This window comes from Apodemus sylvaticus, chromosome 19 (assembly GCF_947179515.1).
Source record: "Apodemus sylvaticus chromosome 19, mApoSyl1.1, whole genome shotgun sequence".
In the NCBI taxonomy this organism is placed as follows: Eukaryota; Metazoa; Chordata; class Mammalia; order Rodentia; family Muridae; genus Apodemus; species Apodemus sylvaticus.
This window is the reverse complement of record NC_067490.1, coordinates 27039844-27060029: the sequence shown is the minus strand read 5'-3', so window position 1 is coordinate 27060029 and position 20186 is coordinate 27039844. Positions and strand designations below refer to the sequence as shown.

The 20186-nt window shown below is 54.5% G+C and overlaps 1 protein-coding gene across 2 annotated transcripts in view; it reads right to left on the bottom strand.

The window, feature by feature from the left end:
* Positions 1–682: 682 nt before the first annotated feature.
* Unc5b (unc-5 netrin receptor B) overlaps positions 683–20186 on the bottom strand; it is a 67665-nt gene continuing 48161 nt past the window's right edge. The window contains exons 3-16 of one of the 2 annotated variants that reach the window (XM_052163669.1): positions 17459–17602; positions 17012–17115; positions 16219–16399; positions 15328–15495; positions 14592–14756; positions 14355–14387; positions 12349–12543; positions 11723–12112; positions 11133–11220; positions 9259–9661; positions 6982–7131; positions 6311–6475; positions 5605–5786; positions 683–3572 (exon numbers count right to left, since the gene is read on the bottom strand). In XM_052163669.1, coding sequence (XP_052019629.1) covers positions 3407–3572; positions 5605–5786; positions 6311–6475; positions 6982–7131; positions 9259–9661; positions 11133–11220; positions 11723–12112; positions 12349–12543; positions 14355–14387; positions 14592–14756; positions 15328–15495; positions 16219–16399; positions 17012–17115; positions 17459–17602 — 2534 coding nt within the window. In that variant the 3' untranslated portion in view covers positions 683–3406. The remainder of the gene's footprint in view (positions 3573–5604; positions 5787–6310; positions 6476–6981; positions 7132–9258; positions 9662–11132; positions 11221–11722; positions 12113–12348; positions 12544–14354; positions 14388–14591; positions 14757–15327; positions 15496–16218; positions 16400–17011; positions 17116–17458; positions 17603–20186) is intronic. The other variant, XM_052163670.1, reaches the window with a different exon arrangement.

Below are 20186 nucleotides of genomic sequence, written 5' to 3'. Positions count from 1 at the left end.
GGCCATGGGGCTGGGAACAGCCAAGCAGATGCAGGGCGAGGCCTGAGGTCCACAGGGTTATGGGAAGCAGCTTAAGCAGAGGTAACTATCAGCCATGAAAATTAAAATATGCACCCCTCCTCCCGCCTGCAGGTTGGTCCACTGGCAGGAAAACAGGTTTGTGATTTCATTAGCAGGCGCCACCTGCTGGCAGACTCTGGCAGAACACACAAGTGTTGTCATCTGTGTGGGAACGATTCGAACACACTCCTCCTTAGATGGAGTATTTGCCTGGGGTGTAAACCACCCAGGTTCACATCCTGATACCCAACCACACACTCACATTGTACTCAGGTCACTCTCCTCCCGCCTGCACGGCATTCAACTTGACCGTCACTCAGCCTCAGTTACCGCACATCCTACTGTATGGGCCAATGGCTGCCGGTCTTATGCTGTCATCCCGCCCTCTTCTGCTCGGGCCAATAGGGGCCGGCCTTACACCTTCATCCCTCCCTTCTCTGGCTAAGTCCTGGCTGGTGTGCAAGGCGAGATCCAGGGGCCCTAACTTGCTGTGCAACTGCCCGGAAGCCCATTTCCCCTTCTGTGGGATGGGGCTGTTGAGCTGGAGCTCTGAACTGCTGTGGTAATACAGAAAGGACAGGACACTCCCAACTGCCACTAAAATTTTGACATTGAGAAGACATCAGATCTGGATTTTTTTTTGTTAGACTAGGAAATATAATTTATTTCATAAAAATTAATTTTGTTACAAGAGGAATGCTAAAGACTATTTACAAGTTGTTTACAGAATGAACCGGCCCACCGTCCGCAGCGTATCGGAACCCACAGACACACAGCCACGTTCACAGCCTGGCACCCAAGCTCCCACCCACCTACCACTGAGGGTGGGAGGAAGGCGCTCACTCAGACGCCTGGGAGCCTCAAGATGGGGGCCAGAGAAGCCCTGTAACGTCCAGGGATGAGGGGGGTCCCTGTCCCTCTGGGGTTATCTGGCCAGAGCTCAGAAGCCTGGCCCCATTGAGAAAGGGCAGGAGAGGCACATAGGAGATACAACGACTGACTGTGACTCGGGGACAGCAAACAGGCATGCCCACCTCCAGTGACACAAGCCTGGGCACAGAGGTCATGTCCACATGTGTGTGGGGAGGACAGGTGTGTGCGTTGGGGTTGGGGGGGGAGGGTGCCCTGATGTGCCCAAGTTGAAGAGCACAGGCATGCACGCACTCGCATGTACATACACACACACACACACACACACACACACACACACACACACTGGCAATCACACATACATCCAAGATGACACGGAAATACCCTGCAGGAGCTGGCAACACCGAGCTGGCCAGGAATGGGGCTCCATCTCATTGGAGGCAGGAATGGAAACCCAACCCAACAGCCCTGACTGGCTCAGCCCAGAGTTGGCCCACATTACCCGGGCTGTTGCTACCCAACTGTCCGGTTGGAGCCCTACCGCAGGCTCCAGCACCAGCCTCTGCACCCCAGACGCCGAGCACCTTCTAAGAGTCGGACTGTAAACTGAGACTCGCTCACCGAGTGCTCAGTGAGTCGGGGCCCAGGCAGGCAGGTTTCCCAGGGCGGGCAAAGGAGAGAGCACGCAGACCACAATCAACTTGTCTCTGCTGGATTCCCAGAGAAGTGTGGGAACCCAAGGGGCCTCGTGGAACATCTCAGGATAGGAGGACACTTAAGCCCAGAGAAAGCATTTCTGCACCTGAAGTCACACAGCACAGCTACAACTTGGCTCCCAGAGTTCCCCCTTCTACGTGCAGGCTATCAGTGACCAGCAAGAGTATGCCCACAGGGATGAGTGTCTTTGGCAGCAGAAGCTGAGGACTACTCTATGAGGCACTGTTCACCACGATGCCAGGGGCGCCTTGGTCTTAGTCTCAGAACCCCGCCTCAGAAGCCACTGCAGGAAGACCAGGGCACAGACGCTTGCTGGGTGCATGGCCATGAAACTGGCCTCCCACAGAGGCCCTAACTCTCAAAGCTCAGGACACGTCCAGGCTGCAACGGTAGTTCAGAGAAGTTTTACAACAAGCCCTGACTCTAGGGTAAGTGTCCTCCAGTAGGATCTCTATGTCTACAGTGGGGTCCTGATCTCCATCACTGCCTGTGGGCTGAAGGGACAAACCGGTGGCCCTGTGGAACACCCCAGAATGGGCTATGGCCAAGAGTGGGTATATAGCTGTCTCCTTAGAAAAGTTACCTTCATATCTCCTGACTCCAGAAGGAAGATCAGTGGATAACCGGGGGCTAGAGGCACAGGGGTGCGGACGGACTAGTGCCAGCCTAGACACAGAGCCTGGGAGAGAGAGAGGACCCTTGCTGGAGTACCCCCTCCCTCTCAGTAAGAGCCTTACCCCTGGCCAACACAAGACCAGGAACCAGCAAAGTAAGAGACCTGGTCAGTCTCCCCGGACCACAGCTGGCCTGCACCTCTATGTGGACCCTCAGAAACCAGGAGGCCACAGAAGGGCGCCTGCTGAGGGGCTCTGGAGAGTAGGAGGACCTCCAGGCCTCAGCTTCTGCTTGTGATTTTAGAACTCAGTACCATGGCTAAAACCCTGCCTCAGCTCCCTGCACAGCTGGGGAAACTAAGGCCTTGCCATAGCAAAGCATTCCCCCGTGCAGTCTCTTACTGACCACACCCATGTACGCACACACTCACGCACACACGTGCCCACGAGTGCACTCGCCTATGGCCCAAATCACAAGCATAGCCACTCGTAGCCACATACAAGGATAAAAGTTTTTTTTTTTTCTTTTCTTACCGTTTTGCTTGTTTGTTTTTGTAAAAAGGACCTATCCAAGTATCTGGATAATAAATCATTTGCGTTCCCTAAGAAACTGGGTCTTTCTTTGCCCTTATCGGTTTTTTTGCTCTCCCACAGCCTGAGTCTCGATGACCTCAGAGACTCATTCTCCACCCCGCCTCCAACACACCCCCTCTGCTTGTGGACAGGAGCAAGCAGTTTGCCAGAACTAAACTCGACCCTTCAAAGAGGACCAGGGATAGGAGAGCGGTCTCTAGCTGAGGACCACGTGAACACAGAATTGAAACCTGTGTGCCCCCAACGTCACAGGGCTGAGGGTGGTGTGTCATGGAGGGGGAAAGTCTCTGGCCTTCAGCTGCCCCAGAGGCCTCAGCCCACCCCAGAGTGAGCTGGGGAAATGGTGGGGCAGAAGGTCCCAGACTCTTGGCAGTAGAGCACAGAGACTTTCTAAGGCTGGTGGTGGTCTAAGGGTTGTGGCGGGCAGGGGAGTGAGGGACTGTTCCAGCTGTGAGCCAGGGATGGTGGAGGCTGGACACCCCCGTGGAGAGGCTGCCAGGCCTCCTTGCACCGTCTCTGACTGGTCCCCACAGGCCTGTGTTCACAGGCACTCAGCAATCGCCATCAGTGGCCATGGCTACCAGCATCTCGCTCTTGCCCATCTCCTCCAAGGCACTGGCCAGGCTGTTGAGGTCCCCATCATCCTGCTGCCGAGCTTCCCAGAGGTCCAAGATTACGCCTGTGGGGCTAGCTTTGGTGGCGAAGTAGTTCAGGTACCTGTCGGAAGGAAACAGAAATGTTGGCGCCCCTGAGGTGACCAGCCTGCGAAGTGGGAAAACCCAGGTAATGGGAAGACTGTGGGCTCTGGAGCCCCGCAGTCTTGAGTCTGACTGATTCCTGTTCCCCCTGTTGTAGGCTCTGCAGTCCTAGGCAAGTCTGTGCATGCTAAGACGCATCCATCTCTTGATCTCCTACTAGCAGGCTTTAGAGATGGGGCTCTGAGTAAGTCCCTCCTGCAACCAGAGCATCTGCTGTCATCAACAGATAAACCCATGGAAGGACTCAGAATCTGCATGAGAAGCCGGGCGGTGGTGGTGCATGCCTGTAATCCCAGCACTCTGGGAGGTAAAGGCAGGCGGATTTCTGAGTTCGAGGCCAGCCTGGTCTACAGAGTGGGTTCCAGGACAGCCAGGGCTATACAGAAAAACCCTGTCTTGAAAAAACCAACTCAAAAAAAAAAAAAAAAAAAAAAAAGAAAGAAAGAAATAAAAAGGATCTGCATGAGGGCTGGCAAGATGGTTCTGTGGGTGAAAGTGTAGACGTGAGTTCAAATCCCTGCAGCCAACATGAAACCCATACGTCTATAACCCCACCATTCCTTGAGCACTCCATTTCAAGGAGATGGGGAACACAGATAGGGGTGTCCCTGCAAGCTTCTGGGCTAGCTGGCCTGACACACCAGACAGAAGAACGAAGAGACCAGAGGTTATCCTCTGACCTCCACACATACTCCATGTAGCGTGTGCTGTATACACACACATGATAAATGCATGCGTGTCCAACATCTCAATACATTGCTGGCCAGGGCTAGACCTGTGGAAGGTGGGGCACCATGGTGGGGGAGACCGGTCACTGGGGTGTGGCTACGTCCAAGGTGACTGCTTCATCCATCACAGTTTCCTGACACAGTGGTCAGCATTGCTTTAATGCACAGCAGCGGCAGTGGGAACTGCAGGGACAGAAGGCCCTAAAGTGCTGGGCCAAGATCCATCTTGGTTCCTTTAAACTGCCGGATAAAACTCCACAGTGAGGAGGGGTTGGTTCCCACGTCTCCTGGCACAGCTGATCTCACACAAAGCACCCTCTCCTCCTCTTTATCACCATCACCAAAAGATGCCGGGACCCTGAGAGACCTTCCAAGCAGGCATGCTGCCCTCTTCTCCGCATTTACTATCACTCTGGGCCTGATCCTGCCACACGAGCTTCTCTGAGGGTAGGAGCGGAGTCTCAGGCCATCTTTAAGCTTCTCCCGTCTAGAGTAACTAGATATCTTTTTAAAAATTAACTTTTTTTGAGACAGGGTTTCTCTGTATAGTCCTGGTTGTACTGGAACTCACTCTGTAGACCAGGCTGGCCTCAAACTCAGAAATCCACCTGCCTCTGCCTCCCAAGTGCTGGAATTAAAGGCGTGCGCTACCAATGCCCGGCCCTAAAAATTAATTTCTAACATGTGCATGTGTGTGAGTGTCTGTGCTTGTGTGTGTGTGTGTGTGTGTGTGTGTGTGTGTGTGTGTGTGCGCGCGCGTGCGCGTACGCTTATGTCTGTCAGAGGACAATCTCGTGTCATCCTTAGAAAAACTATCCACCTTATCTGAGGCAAGGTTTCTCATTATTCAGCTAGAATGGCTGGCTCCAAGGAAGCTTCCTGTCTCTGTCTGCACAGTGCTGGGATTATCAGAACTATCTGGCTTTCAGCGCTGGTGGTGACTATGTGTACCTGGTGTCACGGCTGGGTCTATCCCTGGCTCTCCCACACGGCAGAAGACCCAGGCTATGAGAATGGTGGCAGTCACTTCAAGCCCACCTGGCTAGCAGGCCAGCTCTCTGAGAGGGACCGTGCTCTCTGAGAAGGACACGAAGAGGGACCCCAGACTCGGTGCACCCGAAGCCAGCTGTGGATCCGTCACGGACGATGGCACAAGGGAAGCTGAGCTGGGGGCTGACCTTTGTCAGCCAGGATACGCACTGCACCACTGTGCCAGACCCTGAGGACAAGGACAGTGGGGTGACTGCAGCTTGGGGTACTCACCGGTCCATGGAGAGCTTCTGCGCCAGCAGACGCCAGTCGTTGCCCCTTGAGTTGGGGGCGTCAAGGCTGTTGCAGATCTTCTGGCGGATGGACAATGGTATCTTGAAGGCATAGGGTCCCAGCTGGGTGGTGACAGCATTGCCAGGGGCAGAGCAGAGGGCATCCAGAGAGCCAGCAGGTGTCTGGAAGGTGGGGGACGGGAGTGAGATCACCTCAGCGCGCTACACAGGGGCTCACCCAGTCTGCCCACCTGGGTAAGGGCTTGAGGGCTGAAGCTGGAGCTTAACTGGGTACAGTGCTTGCCCAGTACCCATGATGCACTGGGCTCTATGCTCATCTTTATCTCCTCTGGGTTCTCTCTAGCTGCCCACGTCTGGAGGGCAAGGGTGGCTCTGTGTCCCAGTCAGGCAGGTGTGACCCTGCTTGGGATCGGGCCTTGGACACATGCTGACTTAAGCCTTGGGATAAGGATGCCACAGGGGAGTCACAACCACTGCCTAGCCCACACAGACCAGCTTCCATATCAGTGGGGAACATGCTAGAGAGCACAGGGGACCTAGCATGTGACTGTTACTCACGCTAGGTGACCAGCCCCTGCTGTGACTCAGGTGGTGAAGGAGAGGGGTCTTTATGGGAGATGCTGGGGACTGAGATGCTTGTGTGCCAGGACCCCCACCCCAACCCCCCAGGTATCACTGAAGCTCACCTCAGCCAGCGTTGTGTGCAGCTGGAAAATCTGGCCTTCCCCTTCCACTTGCCGCACACAGACCTTACAGCTGAACTCAGTAGAGGCCAGGCTATGCCTCTCCAGGGTGAAAGTGCAGTGCAGGGCTTTCTGGCTGCCGTTCCAGACGTGGTAGAAGGGAATCTCCTGCAGGAAAGGTGTTGCAGGTAAGAACAGGCGCTTGGAGAAGTGGGCGGGGCCCAGCCTTAGAGAGGGCTGGGCTCTGGAGGCGGCTGGGTAGCTAAATGATGTTGATATCTTGGTTCTGGGAGGGAGGGGAGAAGCAGCGGGCCTGTGTGGCTGGGGGAAGGCAGGAGTTTGAATGCACATAGACACAGAAGCGGGAATATGCAGGACCTCGGTGTCGGAGTGGAGGGACTTGAGAGCCAGCGATGAGCAGAATCAGTCTGCAGACTTGTATTTGTTCTGATGGGTGTGGGGGATTTGTGTTGGGGGAGGGGCCAAAAGGGACGAAGATGTGGTTGTTTGTGGCTGAGAATTTAAGCTTGGGCTTGAAGACATCTGGGAACGTGGAGAGTGGTCAAGTAGGGAGACAGGGCAGGGACAAGAGACCTGGGAAGCGGGGCTTCACTACAAAGGTTGCAGCAGTGATTTCCCCGCCCCGGCCGCCCCTCCCCTGCTACAGTGCTCACCTGGTACTTGGCCAGTAGCTTGCTCCTCCAGTGGGCATGGGGGATATCATGGAGGGAGAGGCGGAGGTTGTGGTAACTGTCCTTAAAGAGCAAAGGCTTGGGTTCTTCCACCAAGTAGCCACCCAGAGTCCTCTCCAGCTCCATGACCTCCTGTGGGTGGGGCAGAGGGAGGGACTCATTAGTTACCCTTGACCTAAGGCTTTTTTAGACTTCCAGTGGCTGGACTGGGGCCAGATCAGTCTGATCCAGTTAAGAAGGTGTTTCAGATGAATGGCTGGACAGATACACCAGTGGATGAATGGAAAAGTAATGGGTAGGCAGATGGATAGATGATTGATAGGTAGATAGATATAGTCAGACTAACCAATGGCAGAGATAAGTAGACAGATGAAGTAAGAGGATAGATGGATGGATGGATAAGGGATAGATGATGGATGGATGAAGGAAGGATGGATGGACAGACGGATGATGGCATTGTGAATTTGGTTTATTGCTTGCATTACGTTCATTGGGTTTCCAAAATTTCATGGGGAATTCGCACATCTCCATGTAAGATGCCGAGGGTTCCTGCCCCTATTTGGCTTTGATTGGTAAATAGAGTTATGCAAGGCTGGGCAGGGAGACAGAGGTGGGACTTTTAGGATTCCTGGGCCAGAGACACAGGAGAGAGAAAAAGGCAGAACCGCTGTTCCGAGAAAGCAGAAGGATCAGGCATGAGAAATATAAAACAGAGAGACAGCCAACATATGAGAGTTGGGGATCATGGTCTGGGGGGGGTATAGGTCTGGGTATGGGGAGGTCAAGATGGGATGGATAAGGGTTTAGAAAGTAATAATTCAGGAATATCAGAGGGGAAAGTGTGTTAGCCATGGGGAAGTTTGGAAGTGCCCAACCACTGAGCTGTTTAAGGCATATTAAATACAAGGCTGTGTGTGTGTGTGTGTGTGTGGTGTGTGTGTGTTCCATTCAAGAATCCCAAACATTGGGGTCAGTTCCTCACTACCTGCCGAGGAGATTAGAGCAGATTAGCCAACTGCAGTAACATGATGGATAGATGATGGATGGATGGACCATAACATAAACAGACAGATGCACAGAGGAGCAGGTCTATGAATAGAACGTTGGAAGGAGAGACACACGAGTGAAGAGAAGGGTAAGCACTGGATGAACACACAGGCTGCTTACTGCGCAAGTGTATCATGTATTACCACAACGAGTGGATGGACGGGTGAACAGACGCGGCTTAGTAAAGAACTCAACTGGGCCAGAGTGTGGCGACTTCCCTGCTGATCTGCCCGTCACCCTCTGGCTAAGATGGACACCGGCCAACACCAGTGCCACCAGATCCAGCTGGAAGAAATTCCCAGCAGTGCCCGCCCCCCCCTTCTGGAGGCCTCCTGGAATGTCTGGGTAGTACGGTCCCCACAGGGGACTGACACCCTTCTCCCCCAGGGGGCCTTTTCATCTGGGTTGCATCAGTCCGCAGCACACAGCCTGAGAAAGCCACATCAGACTCAGGGGACAGAGTGACTAGGAGGGACCACAACTCAGAGCCCGGAGGAGGAGCCAGAAAGAACCGTGAGGCTTCTTAGATGGCTGCAGGCAGGGCGGAGAAGAGAGACAACTCTATAGTCTCCACATCACGTCTCGAGGAGACCGGGGACCTGGGAATGGGACAGGGCTGGGGAAGGACGGGGCAGTGGTTTTTGAGGCATGTTTGACAGACAGGTGGTGCCTACACTGGGATCCACATCGGGTAGTATTAACCCCTCCATCTCTGCCCCTCCACTCCCTCACTTCCGGTCTCCACCACCTTTTCTTTTGTGTCTGCTAGAAACTCAGGCTTTCCTAGCTCACCCCACCGGCCAACTACAAGGTCCAGTCTCAGCTCCTGGCCACTGCCACTGCCTTACCCTCAGTTTCCCAACTGGCCTCTGCCTTTTATTCACCAACGCTCCTGTTACACTTACACTTACACATACACACACACACCCTACTCTGCTCACAATGCTGAGCCGCACGCCTGTCTTGGCAGCTAGCCCCACAGGCGTAATCTTGGACCTCTGGGAAGCTTGGCAGAAGGTTGTTCTGTTGGTCTGAAATGCCCCTCCCCTTCTCTACCCAGAGTGGCAAGTTGCCACCCAGGGCTTAGGCCTGAGGTACGCTCTCCCAGACTTCTCAAAGACATTCCCCTGCTGGTCTCCCACTTCCGGCCCAGAGCTGGGAGCTGTGGCCTCCATGCCTGTCTGAGGGTCCAGTGCCCCAACATGCCCCTACCTTCAGTGCTACAGGGGTGTCCTCCAGACAGTAGACCCTGAGGCTGTACTCCAGGGAGGTGCAGAGGGCTGGGGCGAAGATGACCAGCTGGAGCCGCTTGATGGCGGAGCGCGAGTAAGACTCGCCCATGAACACGTAGGTACCCAGCTGGTCCAGTAGGATGTGGCAGGACTTCGCCTCCAGCTGGCAGTAGCAGGGAGTGTTCAGGGTCTCCTCATCCAAGGTCACCACCTCCTCCCAGTGGCCCTGATGGGCCTGGGTCTTGAGCTGGAAGATCCAGTCTCCGGCGATGACTTCAGCACAGTGGGGCACGGTGAGGACAACAGGGCGGCACAGGAGGAGGCCTGTGGGCCCGCAGGTCACCGAGGGGCTCAATACTGTCTGAGAACCTTCCGAAAGTGGGCTGAGGGGGAGGGCAGAGGGAGGCGGGAAACAGAAATACTCATTCATCGGGGATACACGACTCCTGAGGAACCCCCAACTCCACCTAGGGCCTGCGCCAAGGCAAGTCTCTGCCCTCTGCGGACCGGAACCAGACCTCACAGGGATGGGAAGAAAGAGATGGCCCAGACGGCATAAAGAAAGTTCTAGAGGGCTGGAGAGATGGCTCAGTGGTTAAGAGCATTGACTGCTCTTCCAGAGGTCCTGAGTTCAATTCCCAGCAACCACATGGTGGCTCACAAACATCTGTAATGAGATCTAATGTCCTCTTCTGGTGTGTCTGAAGAGAGCAATGGTGTACTTATATACAATAAATAAATCTTTAAAAAAAAAAAAGTTCTAGATTTTTGATGTCACAGCAAAACAGTCTCAGCCAAAGCTTTGAACAGCCTCAAGGTTTGAGGCTTTATAGAACATCATCTTTTTCTTTTCTTTCTTAAAACAAAACAGCAGAACAAAAAACAATTTGAGGCTGGGCTTAGTGGTGTATGCCTTGAATCCTAGCACTTTGGGAAGCAGAGGCAGGGGGATCTCTGAGTTCAAGACTAGCCTGGTCTACAGAGTGAGTTCCCGGACAGCGAGATCTAAAGTGAGACCCCCCCCCATCTTGAAAAATCAACAATAAAGACATATTGTATGTGTGTATATAGGTGCGTGTGTATCTGTGTGTATGTGCATGTGTGTGTGTGTGCGTGTGCCTGTGTGTGTCTCTCTGTGTATGTGTGTGTGTATGGGTGTCTCTCTGTGTGTGTATATGTGTGTGTGTGTGTGTGTGTGTGCATGAATTACTTGTTCACGTTCTATACCCATGTTCAAACTGAGATGGTCAGTTTTTCTCTGTAGCCATGATTGCTAATCTTTGCTGCCAACCTGACTGGATGTGGGGTCACCGAGGAGATGCACCCCTGATGCGCCTGTGTGTAAGCATGTTCCCAGAGAGGTTTAAGTAAGAGGGAAGATCCAATCTGTATGTGGAATATGAATTTTAAAGCCACCCCGGGTCAGTGACTAGCACACCAGCCAGCTCAGGCACAGCAAAATGGAGGCCACCCGTGTAACTTGTGGGCTGGGGACCCAGACTGAATGGAAAGGAAAGAAGGCGAGGGGAACCTTGGCCACCAGTGCGCTCATCCCTCTCTGATTCCCGACTACGGATGCTTCCCGTTCCCATGACCACAGGTAGAGGGGCTCTCACCATGGCGAGCCCAAATGAACCCCACCTCCTTAAGTTCTTATCACGCCTTTGCCAGAGCCATGGGACACACGCAATACGGCTGCTTGCTGCTGCTAGGTTTCACCCATTACAACATGCTTTCTCTGGGGGGACCCTGGGCATTGGGACCAAGCTCCAAGGGGCAAATGGGAACCCGTGTGCCTGGTGTAGCCTGAGCAGGAGCAGGCGCTGGCTGGCCAGGGCTGGCGGGTCTACTCACAGGGTGCTTTCAGCCTTGTTGATGTGTAGATACAAGTCATAGAACTTGCCCTGGGGAATGGCTCCATTTGGCACCAACAGGCTGACCCCTAGGGAGGAAGGGGGAAGAGAGGGTAGGAAAGATGTGAAGGCCGGCTCTGGCTCTAATTTAAGGAAGGGACTCTAGACTGGAGGGGAAGTAGGGGTGGGCAGCTCCAGGGAGCACACAGGCTACTTAGGCTAGTCTGCCCAGGAATACGGGAGCCTCTAACATTGCTGGGGGTGGAGAGGTGTCAGAAGGCTCCAGTCTACCTTCACGCTGGCTCAGGACAGGACTCTGAAAAGCTGCCAGCTACGACTTTCACAAACTGAGATGGGCATCCTGGCCCTCCTGCCCTTTCAAACCAAGACCGCTCTGTAGGACTAAAGATAAGAGGCCTTCTCCCAACCTAAACTGAAGTGAGACCACGCCCCTCCAAGAGGCTGACCCAAGACTTTCCTGGCCTAGAGAGGCTCAGGAAGTTCTGATCTCAGGTCTTCTGTCAGACTTCTCTACGTGTAATCCGCCCCAAGCCTTAACTCCCCATCTGAGCGACGGAACCAGAGGCCTACCTGTGCCGGGGATGCTCAGCCTCCCTCCCAGGCAACCAAAGGTGCCGCTGACGCTGCTGCTGGGGTCTCGAGGCAGGCCCAGGAGATGCTGGGAGCCAAGGCTGGCGCTGCGCAGGTGCAGGAAGTGGGTGTCCCGGGGGAAATCGCCTGGGTACGTGCCAGGCGGCAGGACACCCAGCAGGTCGGCTCCCTCAGCCAGGCCGGATCCAGAGCCGATGGTGCTGGAGTGATAGACCTTGATCTTGAGGCTGGGTAGGGGATCCAGCAGGGGCGAATTAGTCATGGGGATCTTGTCGGCGGAGTCCTGCAGGGCGTACACAGGCCCGCGGTAGATGCCAGCACTGGCTGTCAGATCTGGAGGGGCAGATGGGTGCAGGAGCTGCGGGTTGCCTGCAGGGGTGGATGTGACCGTCAGAACCACAGTTCCCACTCCTCACCACCCTGGCCCTGCCCACTCTGTTCCCTCCAAGCCTCTGTCCCACCCATGTCTAGCCACAGAAGGCTCAAGTGCCACGTGCCACAGGAAACTCAGGCAAATGGGGAAGTTACCCCAGCTCCGAAGACAGCTACACCATTCTGGGGTTCTCCAGCCATTCCTGCCACACGAGGCTTCTCCAGGTCCTTACCGGGCCTTGCAGTCTTGAAGTTGACAGGGTGGAAACCACCAGTGAGGGCTGCAGAGGAGTCAGTGATGTCCGTGTCAAAATCCCGGCAGTTTCTCCGGTACACGATCACTCCCACGGCCATGAGAACCGCTACCACCACGAAGACGGCCACCACGAGGCCTGCATACAGCGCCACATCTCCCGACGGTTCCAGGGCTGCAGAGGCAGTAGGGTTAGGTGAGGAGCAGGCCCTTTGTGGTACCAAGGAAAATCCAGATTCTGTGCTTTGCCCACCAAGGCAGATTGGTGGCCTCGGGCAAGTCTCACAACCCTTGAATCCACCTCTTCTTCATTAAGTTGTTCCAAAGTTCCCACCCTGTTGCCCTACAGTTTTGGAAGATAACAGAGCCAATAGATCTGGCTCACAAGCTCAGCTGTGTCTCATTGCTGAGGAGTCGGGGTGTGAGGCTTGGAACCCTGAGGGCACACGATTCCACCTGCGTGACGAAGCTTCGCTCCAAGCCCACAGCAACTTCCATATGACCACATGTCCTGGCTCCCCAAAACCATCTTAACTAGTCTCTTTGATATGCATCAGATGGGAGGTGCAGTAGGGAGGGGAGGGGAGATTGTGGTGAGAGGCAGAGCGATGGATGGAGAGGTGGTTAGCAGATGGCAGAAAGAAAGATGGACCTGGGGAGGCCACCTATGCAGCTATATCGCCTTCCTCCAGCAGGGGGCTGCGGCTGCAAATAACTACGCATTGTCCTGCGGGGTCCACAGATCATTCTAGAAGGATGGAAATATCCTGTCTCCATCATCCTGGGTATGCTCAAGTAGACCTATGTGACTACTGAAGACCAGGATATGACCGGTACAACTGAGGAGCTGAGTTTCCTAATGAATTTAGTTTTAATTACGTGAAATATGAATTTTAAAAGCCACCCCGGGTCGGTAACTAGCACACCAGTCAGCTCAGGCACAGCAAAGTGGAGGCCACCCGATTGCTGCTCTTTGGGCTAACGTCTTTCGGGGCTCCAGGAAGCACCTGTGCATCATTAAAAACAGGGAACTCTAGGAGAGGTAGCCTGAGGTCTAGCCTGGCCTTCTGCACCCTTGGGCAAGCCCACACCCATGCCTGGTAGCGTGGGCGGCCATGGCTTCCTGCTCTGAGAACATTGTCTCTTCACCTCACCTCAACAATCTCACTAGCACACACACCCCGACCCAGTATCCTGGCAACCCGGGAGGTGCTACAGACTCTTCCTCTGGCTGGGTTTCTCCGGAGGCTGCTGTCCCAGCAGGAACAGGCTCTCCCCTAAGCTTGGCTCCACACTCTAATTTATATTCTCTTAATCGGGCCGGGGCCTGGCATCTCAGTGAGCTGAAGACTTCCTTCCCTGCAGATTTTATGGTTCCAGAACGACCTGGAAATTGTTCTTTAATTACCACTGGCTGAAGGAGAGGCTGTGTTGCCCTGATATTGCTGTCACAGCAGTAAGGGCCCTTGGGGGCAGGAGGGGAGTCCTTTGGGAGCTGACTCGGGGAAACAGCACACAGACCAGGGTTAAGTTGGGAGGTGTGGCCCAGTTGCTAGGGATGGTACCCAGAGATGGACAAACATGTCACTGTCTCCTGGCATGCCGCCGAGGGGAGGGACAAAGATTAAGACCACCTACTTTGGCCACAGAAATATTTGGGTTCAAGTCCTGGCTGTACTACTCCCTGGTTTGTTCCCTGGACAGGTTTCTTCCTCCTCTGAGACTCAGTTTCCCGTTCTGTATCAGGAGTGTAAGGGGGGAGTCCGGGGCCTTTCAGCCAAGAGTCTCATTGCCTCTCTGTGACAGGAGAGTCAATGTGCTCTCCTGTGGCAGCATGCACTAGGTGCAGGGATCCTATGGGGTTATACTGGGAAGAAATAATATCAACTCTCCCTGCCTTGGACCCCACACCCATGGAAAGAGAGCCAGCCAAGAAGAGCTAAGAAATCCCCAGAAGGAAGAAGAGAGACATGAAATGGGACTTACGGTGGCTTTTAGGGTCGTTTAGAGTTCTCTGATCTGTTAAGGGAAATAAAGGGGAAGACGATGACTCAGGTGATAGAGAAAGGGTGGTTGAGGAGGTGGTACTGGGGCGTGAGTGGCACGGATGAGATGAAGTGAGGGCGGGACAGAGGACCTCCGGCTGCTCTGCTCAGCGTGAGCACAGTGGCCCAAGGCTGAGCCAGGGCACAGGGGCCTGTCACCCGGCTCCAAAGCACTCACTCAGCACGCACAGCCCATCCGTGCAGTTCTTGGAGTCAAGTAGCGTCCCGCTGCAGTCGCGGCCTCCGTTCTGGGGTGGCGGCGCCATGCACTCGCGGCTGCGCCAGTGCGCGCACTCCGTGCTGCAGGCCGACCACTTGCTCCACTCGGTCCACGCTCCGTCCACTGCGGGAGCACAGCATAGGCGTGGGCACGCGGTTCCGCATTCCAGCGGGAACACGGAAACAGTATGCATACATGCAGGCACACACACACCCACCTATGCACGCATGTATGCACGCATGCATGTGCCAAGCATATCGAAGAGGGTTAAGATACTCAAGGTTACTGACACAAAGAGAGACCAAAATCTAGGTGAGAAAACACTCACTCTGTCACACATACACGTTCAGGGCACAGGCACAGAGGGGCAGATAAACCGAGAACAAAACAACCAGGGTAGGACAGTCGGGGAGGAGGCTGCTGACAAGGTGAGGCTCTGTGGCCAACGGGGAGCTCAACAGATACACGCAGGGAGCTCCTTGGAACCCCAGCAGCTCCTGAAGCCAGGCTCAGCCCTGTCCAGCTGCAGATTGCTGCCTCTGATCCCAGCTCCTGGGACAGAATCAGGAACTAGAGACCAAAGAGGACCCGGAGGACCTGGGCTCAGTACTCTTGGCTGCTGGGAGAAGGTACCAGTGCCAACTCTATACATATCCCATCAGCAGAAGAGCCTGGGTGGGCTTGTGGCTCCTACCTGGGCACACGGTGGTGCACGCTGTCTTCTGGAAGGCCTGTCCCTCACAGAAGGCGCCTCCATTGAGCGGGGCTGGGTTGGTGCAGGTCCGAGTCCGCTTCTGCCAGCCTCGGCCGCAGCGATTGGAACAGGGTGACCACTCTGCCCAGCTGGACCAGCCTCCGTTCACTGTGGGGAGGGGCCAGCACATGAGTCACGTGGATGTGGCTGCCTCCAGGTTATCTTCAGCCCATCACCCACCTTTACTAACCTAGCCACTCTGGTTGGGACCCGTGGGGCTGGGCACCGAGATGCCTCTATCTCATCCTGGCCTGTTGTACAGTGATACAGTGAAGTTATTAGAGGGATACACCTAATCATGGCCACCTAGTGTGTGGTGGGGTACTTGGTAGAGGGTGACACCTAGCTAGGGTCACCCAGTATGTGACAGGGTACCTGGGAATTGGCCTGGGACTAAATCTCAGGAGAGGGTTCTCTACTAAATCTTAGCCACCTCACTGTGGTTTCCCTCTCTATCCTTGAGCCCAGAGAAACAGCAGAGAGCAGCGTGCAGGCCCGGATAGCATTCCTACCTCTACTGGGACAAATGACCTGGCTGTCTGGCTGTGACCCTGCTTTGGGACTAACTCGGAGAAGTGGGTCTTTATTTAGAGGGGGCCAAGAGGTCCTGAGAAGTATGGCGTGCTCCCAGCTGGGGGACCCAGAGTCCTGACGTGGCCACCTATCTTTTTGGATTGCCTCCCCACACAGTTCAGGGGGCCTCCTGGGGGTGGTGGTGGGGGCGGGGCGGGTAGGGCATGTATTACTTCAGGTCTCCCTACGGTCCCAAAGAGCTCCCACCAGAGGGCACCCGGATAATCACAGCACATGCCAGCAAACACCCATCCACACCGTAGACGATGACCGTGGCCGTGGTGCTCCGGCGCTTGGCCACGATATTCTTGGCCACACAGGTATAGTTGGCCGTGTCCGAGAGGCGCGCCTGGCGGATGATGAGGTTGTGGTCGATGGTGAGCAGGAAGTTAGTGTCCTGCGCGGGGTCGATGACATCTTCATTCTTGAGCCATTCCACCTGTGAAGGGGGACAGTGGGGACTCACTGTCTGCCAGCTGACTCTGGGGATGGGCCTCCCGCAGGGGGGAGGAGGGATCCAAACATAGTTAGAATGGCGGTTCCGCCTGAGTCCGCGCCTATGCCTAGCTTCACACCTGGCAGCTACAGGCACCGGTGCCGCTGTGGGGCTCATCATGTATCAGCTGGGCGATCTCAGGAGAACCAAGGCCTCAGCTTTACCAACTGTAAGATGGTACCTGAACAGCACCCGTCCCACGGGGCTCGGATGAATGTGACCCTGCTGAGCTCACAGAGGTACCAAGCAAGCATAGGCCACTAGCATCTGGCCTTCCCTACATTCCTAAAAACAGCCGGATCCTGGGGTCAGTTTCCCGCCCCATTACTCACCAGCATCCATAACCTAGGTGGTCACCCCATCCCTCTCATCACTAAACGGTGGCTGTGCCCACACTGTGGGGCAGCTGAGGAGATCAGAGCCCAACAGGTGGCAACCGCCACTCAGGGGCCCCACCTTACCCACCACTGCCTAGCAGGGCACAAGCAGAAGAGACCGGGTGACCAAGTTTGGGGGCTGAGATGTGAATGCGAGGCCTGTTTCCCCTCTCCTCACCTCAGCCACAGGCACTCCCTCCGGGGGGCGACACTGCAAGAGGACCTCATGATCCAAGGGCACCTCCTTGGCCAGAGGCTCCTGGTCAAAGTTCTTGCGCAGGTCTGAGGAGAAGTTTCAAGAATATCAAGGGATTGCGGATGTGAGCATGAAATGCCCACTGTGGCCACTAGGGGGCAGGGCACACCTAAGGAACTGTTTATAGGAGCCCTTCACCTGCGGAAACGGGATCCCCCTCCCTGACTCTGGGACCTCATCTGGAATCTTCCAGCTTCCTTTCACAGGTGGCAAGGGCTGTTGGAAACCCCGGAGCCCCGGGGGGGGGGGGGGGAAGGCGGGCAGCCTGGTCTCTGGGTCTAGGAGCCCATGTCGCCTGGCATACCGTGGAGGGTATTTCTCTTTCTGACCTCACCGGGGAGGTGGGGTGGGAAAATCAGGGAGACATACAGGCAATGCGGATGTAGGCTCGGCGACTCTTGGTGGTTCCCGATGAGCTCCAGGCCACGCACTGGCACCAGTAGTCCTCGAGGCCGAAGAGTTCCTCCACTTGCTGCCGCGACACCTCGATCTGCACCTCTCGCACCCGCAAGCCTGGCCAGGACAGGACGGGCGGGCCCCTCAGTGGCAAGGGAGGAAACCGCCTCCCTTCTACCTCAGCCTGTGGCTCTCCTGCAGAATCCCACTGGCTTTCATCTGGATCTATATCTAAGGCCATTCCCAGGTGAAAACCACCAAAGCCTGCCTTCCAGGCCCTCAAAGCCATTCGCCCTGCAGAAAGACCCAGGTCCTCCACACAGCTTCCAGACCTCCTCACGCAGTCACGGGCACTGCACACTGTCTGTCTCCTGTCTGGAACTCTCCTGCCCCCTCTATGCCCAGGGCACTTCCAGTCACCAGCAGGTTGGCGAGCCGCAAGTAACTAACACCTGTCCACCTCACCCGTCACCGCTGTCCTTCTACGCGTGGGCTGTGGGACCACTGTCACGATACATAGCTACTGGGGACAACAGCCCCAGATCCCAGAGCTGGCAGGTACCATATGCCCCTGATAGGAGCAAGAGCCGTATGTATGTCCCTGTTTCTAGGAACCATGGGATTTTTACTGCACAGGTCATCATCTGAGGCCCTGCAGCAAGCAAACTGTCTCTTGCTTGGACTAGAACTCATGGCTGGCCCTGACTGGAAGAAGAGACTCATAGGTCAAAGAACTAGTTGTAAGAAGCCAGGAAAATCTATAAGGAACACAGAGAGGTGTTTGGCAGGGTCCAGAGGGTTCTAGTTCCTGGCTAGCTCTGGGCTGGTGCCATCTTATGGTCTCCCCACCGGGACCTCCTGCTAACAGAGGGAAGGACACAGGGCCCAGAGAGGTTGTGCGACTGCCCCACAGTCACACAGCCAGAGTGATAACGCCAGGATGGTGGATTAGGTTGTTCTCTTCTGGTTTTGTTGAGAGGGTCTCACGGTGTGGCCAGCAGCCAACAGGCCCGTATCATCACACTGACTGGCCTGCTATGTTTTCCTTCTTATTCTTTTATTTATCAGATTGTAGATGAGAATTCGAGTTTTCAGTCTTTTATTTATTTTTTTTTAATTTCAGGACACCCCCCCCCCCCAGTGGTGGTTATGTGCTGTCTGGGGTGTGGCTTTCCAATCTGGGTGGGCCTGAAATCAGGGCATTTTCAAGGCAAAGCAGAAGTTGAAGGAGAGAAAAGGGGGCCGGGGTGGGGGGGTGTCTGGGGGCCAGAAGAAAGCAGGAGAGACTCAAACACAAGCGGAGAAGGGAACAACGGATGGGAGCAAGGAAGGGAAACAGGAAGTCAGGAAGGACAAGGAAGAGCAGTCAGAGCCAGGCTGGAGCAGCGCGCTCAGCACAGGCTGCTGGGCTCAGTACAGCGGGCACCTGTGCCTGTCTCTCCCTGTCCCTGTGTTCTGGGAAAGGCCTTTTACCCAGGGCTCCCGTCCCCTGCCTAGTGACAGGGGCCTTCCCTAAGTCAATGCTACCCGCCCTTGCCAGCCCCTGGGAGAGGTTTAGAGCTGGTTGTGCCTCCATTGGGCACCCCGGTGAGCCACACCTCAGCAGGAAGGCCCGTGCCTCTCTCCAGCCTGAGGTCCAGTCACTGTCTTTCCTGCCTGAGGGTCTGGACTGCATTCTAGCACCAACTGTTTAATCATTCACGTGCACCCCCAGCCTGCAATTCAAAATGCTCGCCAAATGAAATCTTACTACTTATTTATACTTTATCTATTTGCTTGGGTTTTTTTTTTTGGTTTTTTTTTTTTTTGGTTTTTGTTTTTGTTTTGAGACTGGCTCTCAGTTCTTGAATTTTTGAGACAAAGTTCTCTGCGTCCTCGAACTCAGAGATCCACCTCCCTCTTCCTCCTGAGCGCTGGGATTAAAGGTATGTACTGCCATTGGCCAGTGAAATCTTATTATTTAAAATATTTTTTACATTTAGTGTCTGTGTGTGTGTGCTCATGACAGTGTATGTATGTATGTATGTATGTATGTATGTATGTATGTATGTATATGCGTGTGCCACAGCACATCTGGAAGTCAGGACAGTTTTCTGGAGTCAGTTCTCCTTTGTGGGGCCAGAAACTGAACTGAGGTTGTACACCAGGTACCTTTACCCACAGCGCTATCTCCCCAGTCAACGTTAGTTTATGCCGTATAAGGGACTGAACCCAGGGCCTTGTGAATACTGGCAAGCACTCTGCCAACCCACAGCCCAAGACCCTCTTCTCACTTTATTTTTCGACAGGGTCCCAAAATAAACTTGAACCTGTCATCCTCCTGCCTCAGCCTCCAGAGAAGGCTGAGATCACAACCCCATAAATCACAAGTTCCCAGCCCCAAACCAAAACTTAATCGTTGACAGAATGCTGCAGAAATTGCAGGTTTTGGAGCATTCTGAATGTTGTGGGTTTGTTTTGTCTTTTTTATGGGGGGGTGGGGGGGCGGAAACTCTCTGATTCAGAATCTTAAGGAAATTCATAGTCCAAAAAAAGTCTGAAACACTCCAGGTCCCAACTGTATTGACAAGAGCCACTTAACACGTGTGAATCTTTCCTTTATACCAAGAACAACTTCTGGCAAGGAAACAGGCCAAGAATGTAACCGGAAAACAGTACCATTTTTCCCTAACAGAAAGCTATGGAAAGATACGGCTGGTCG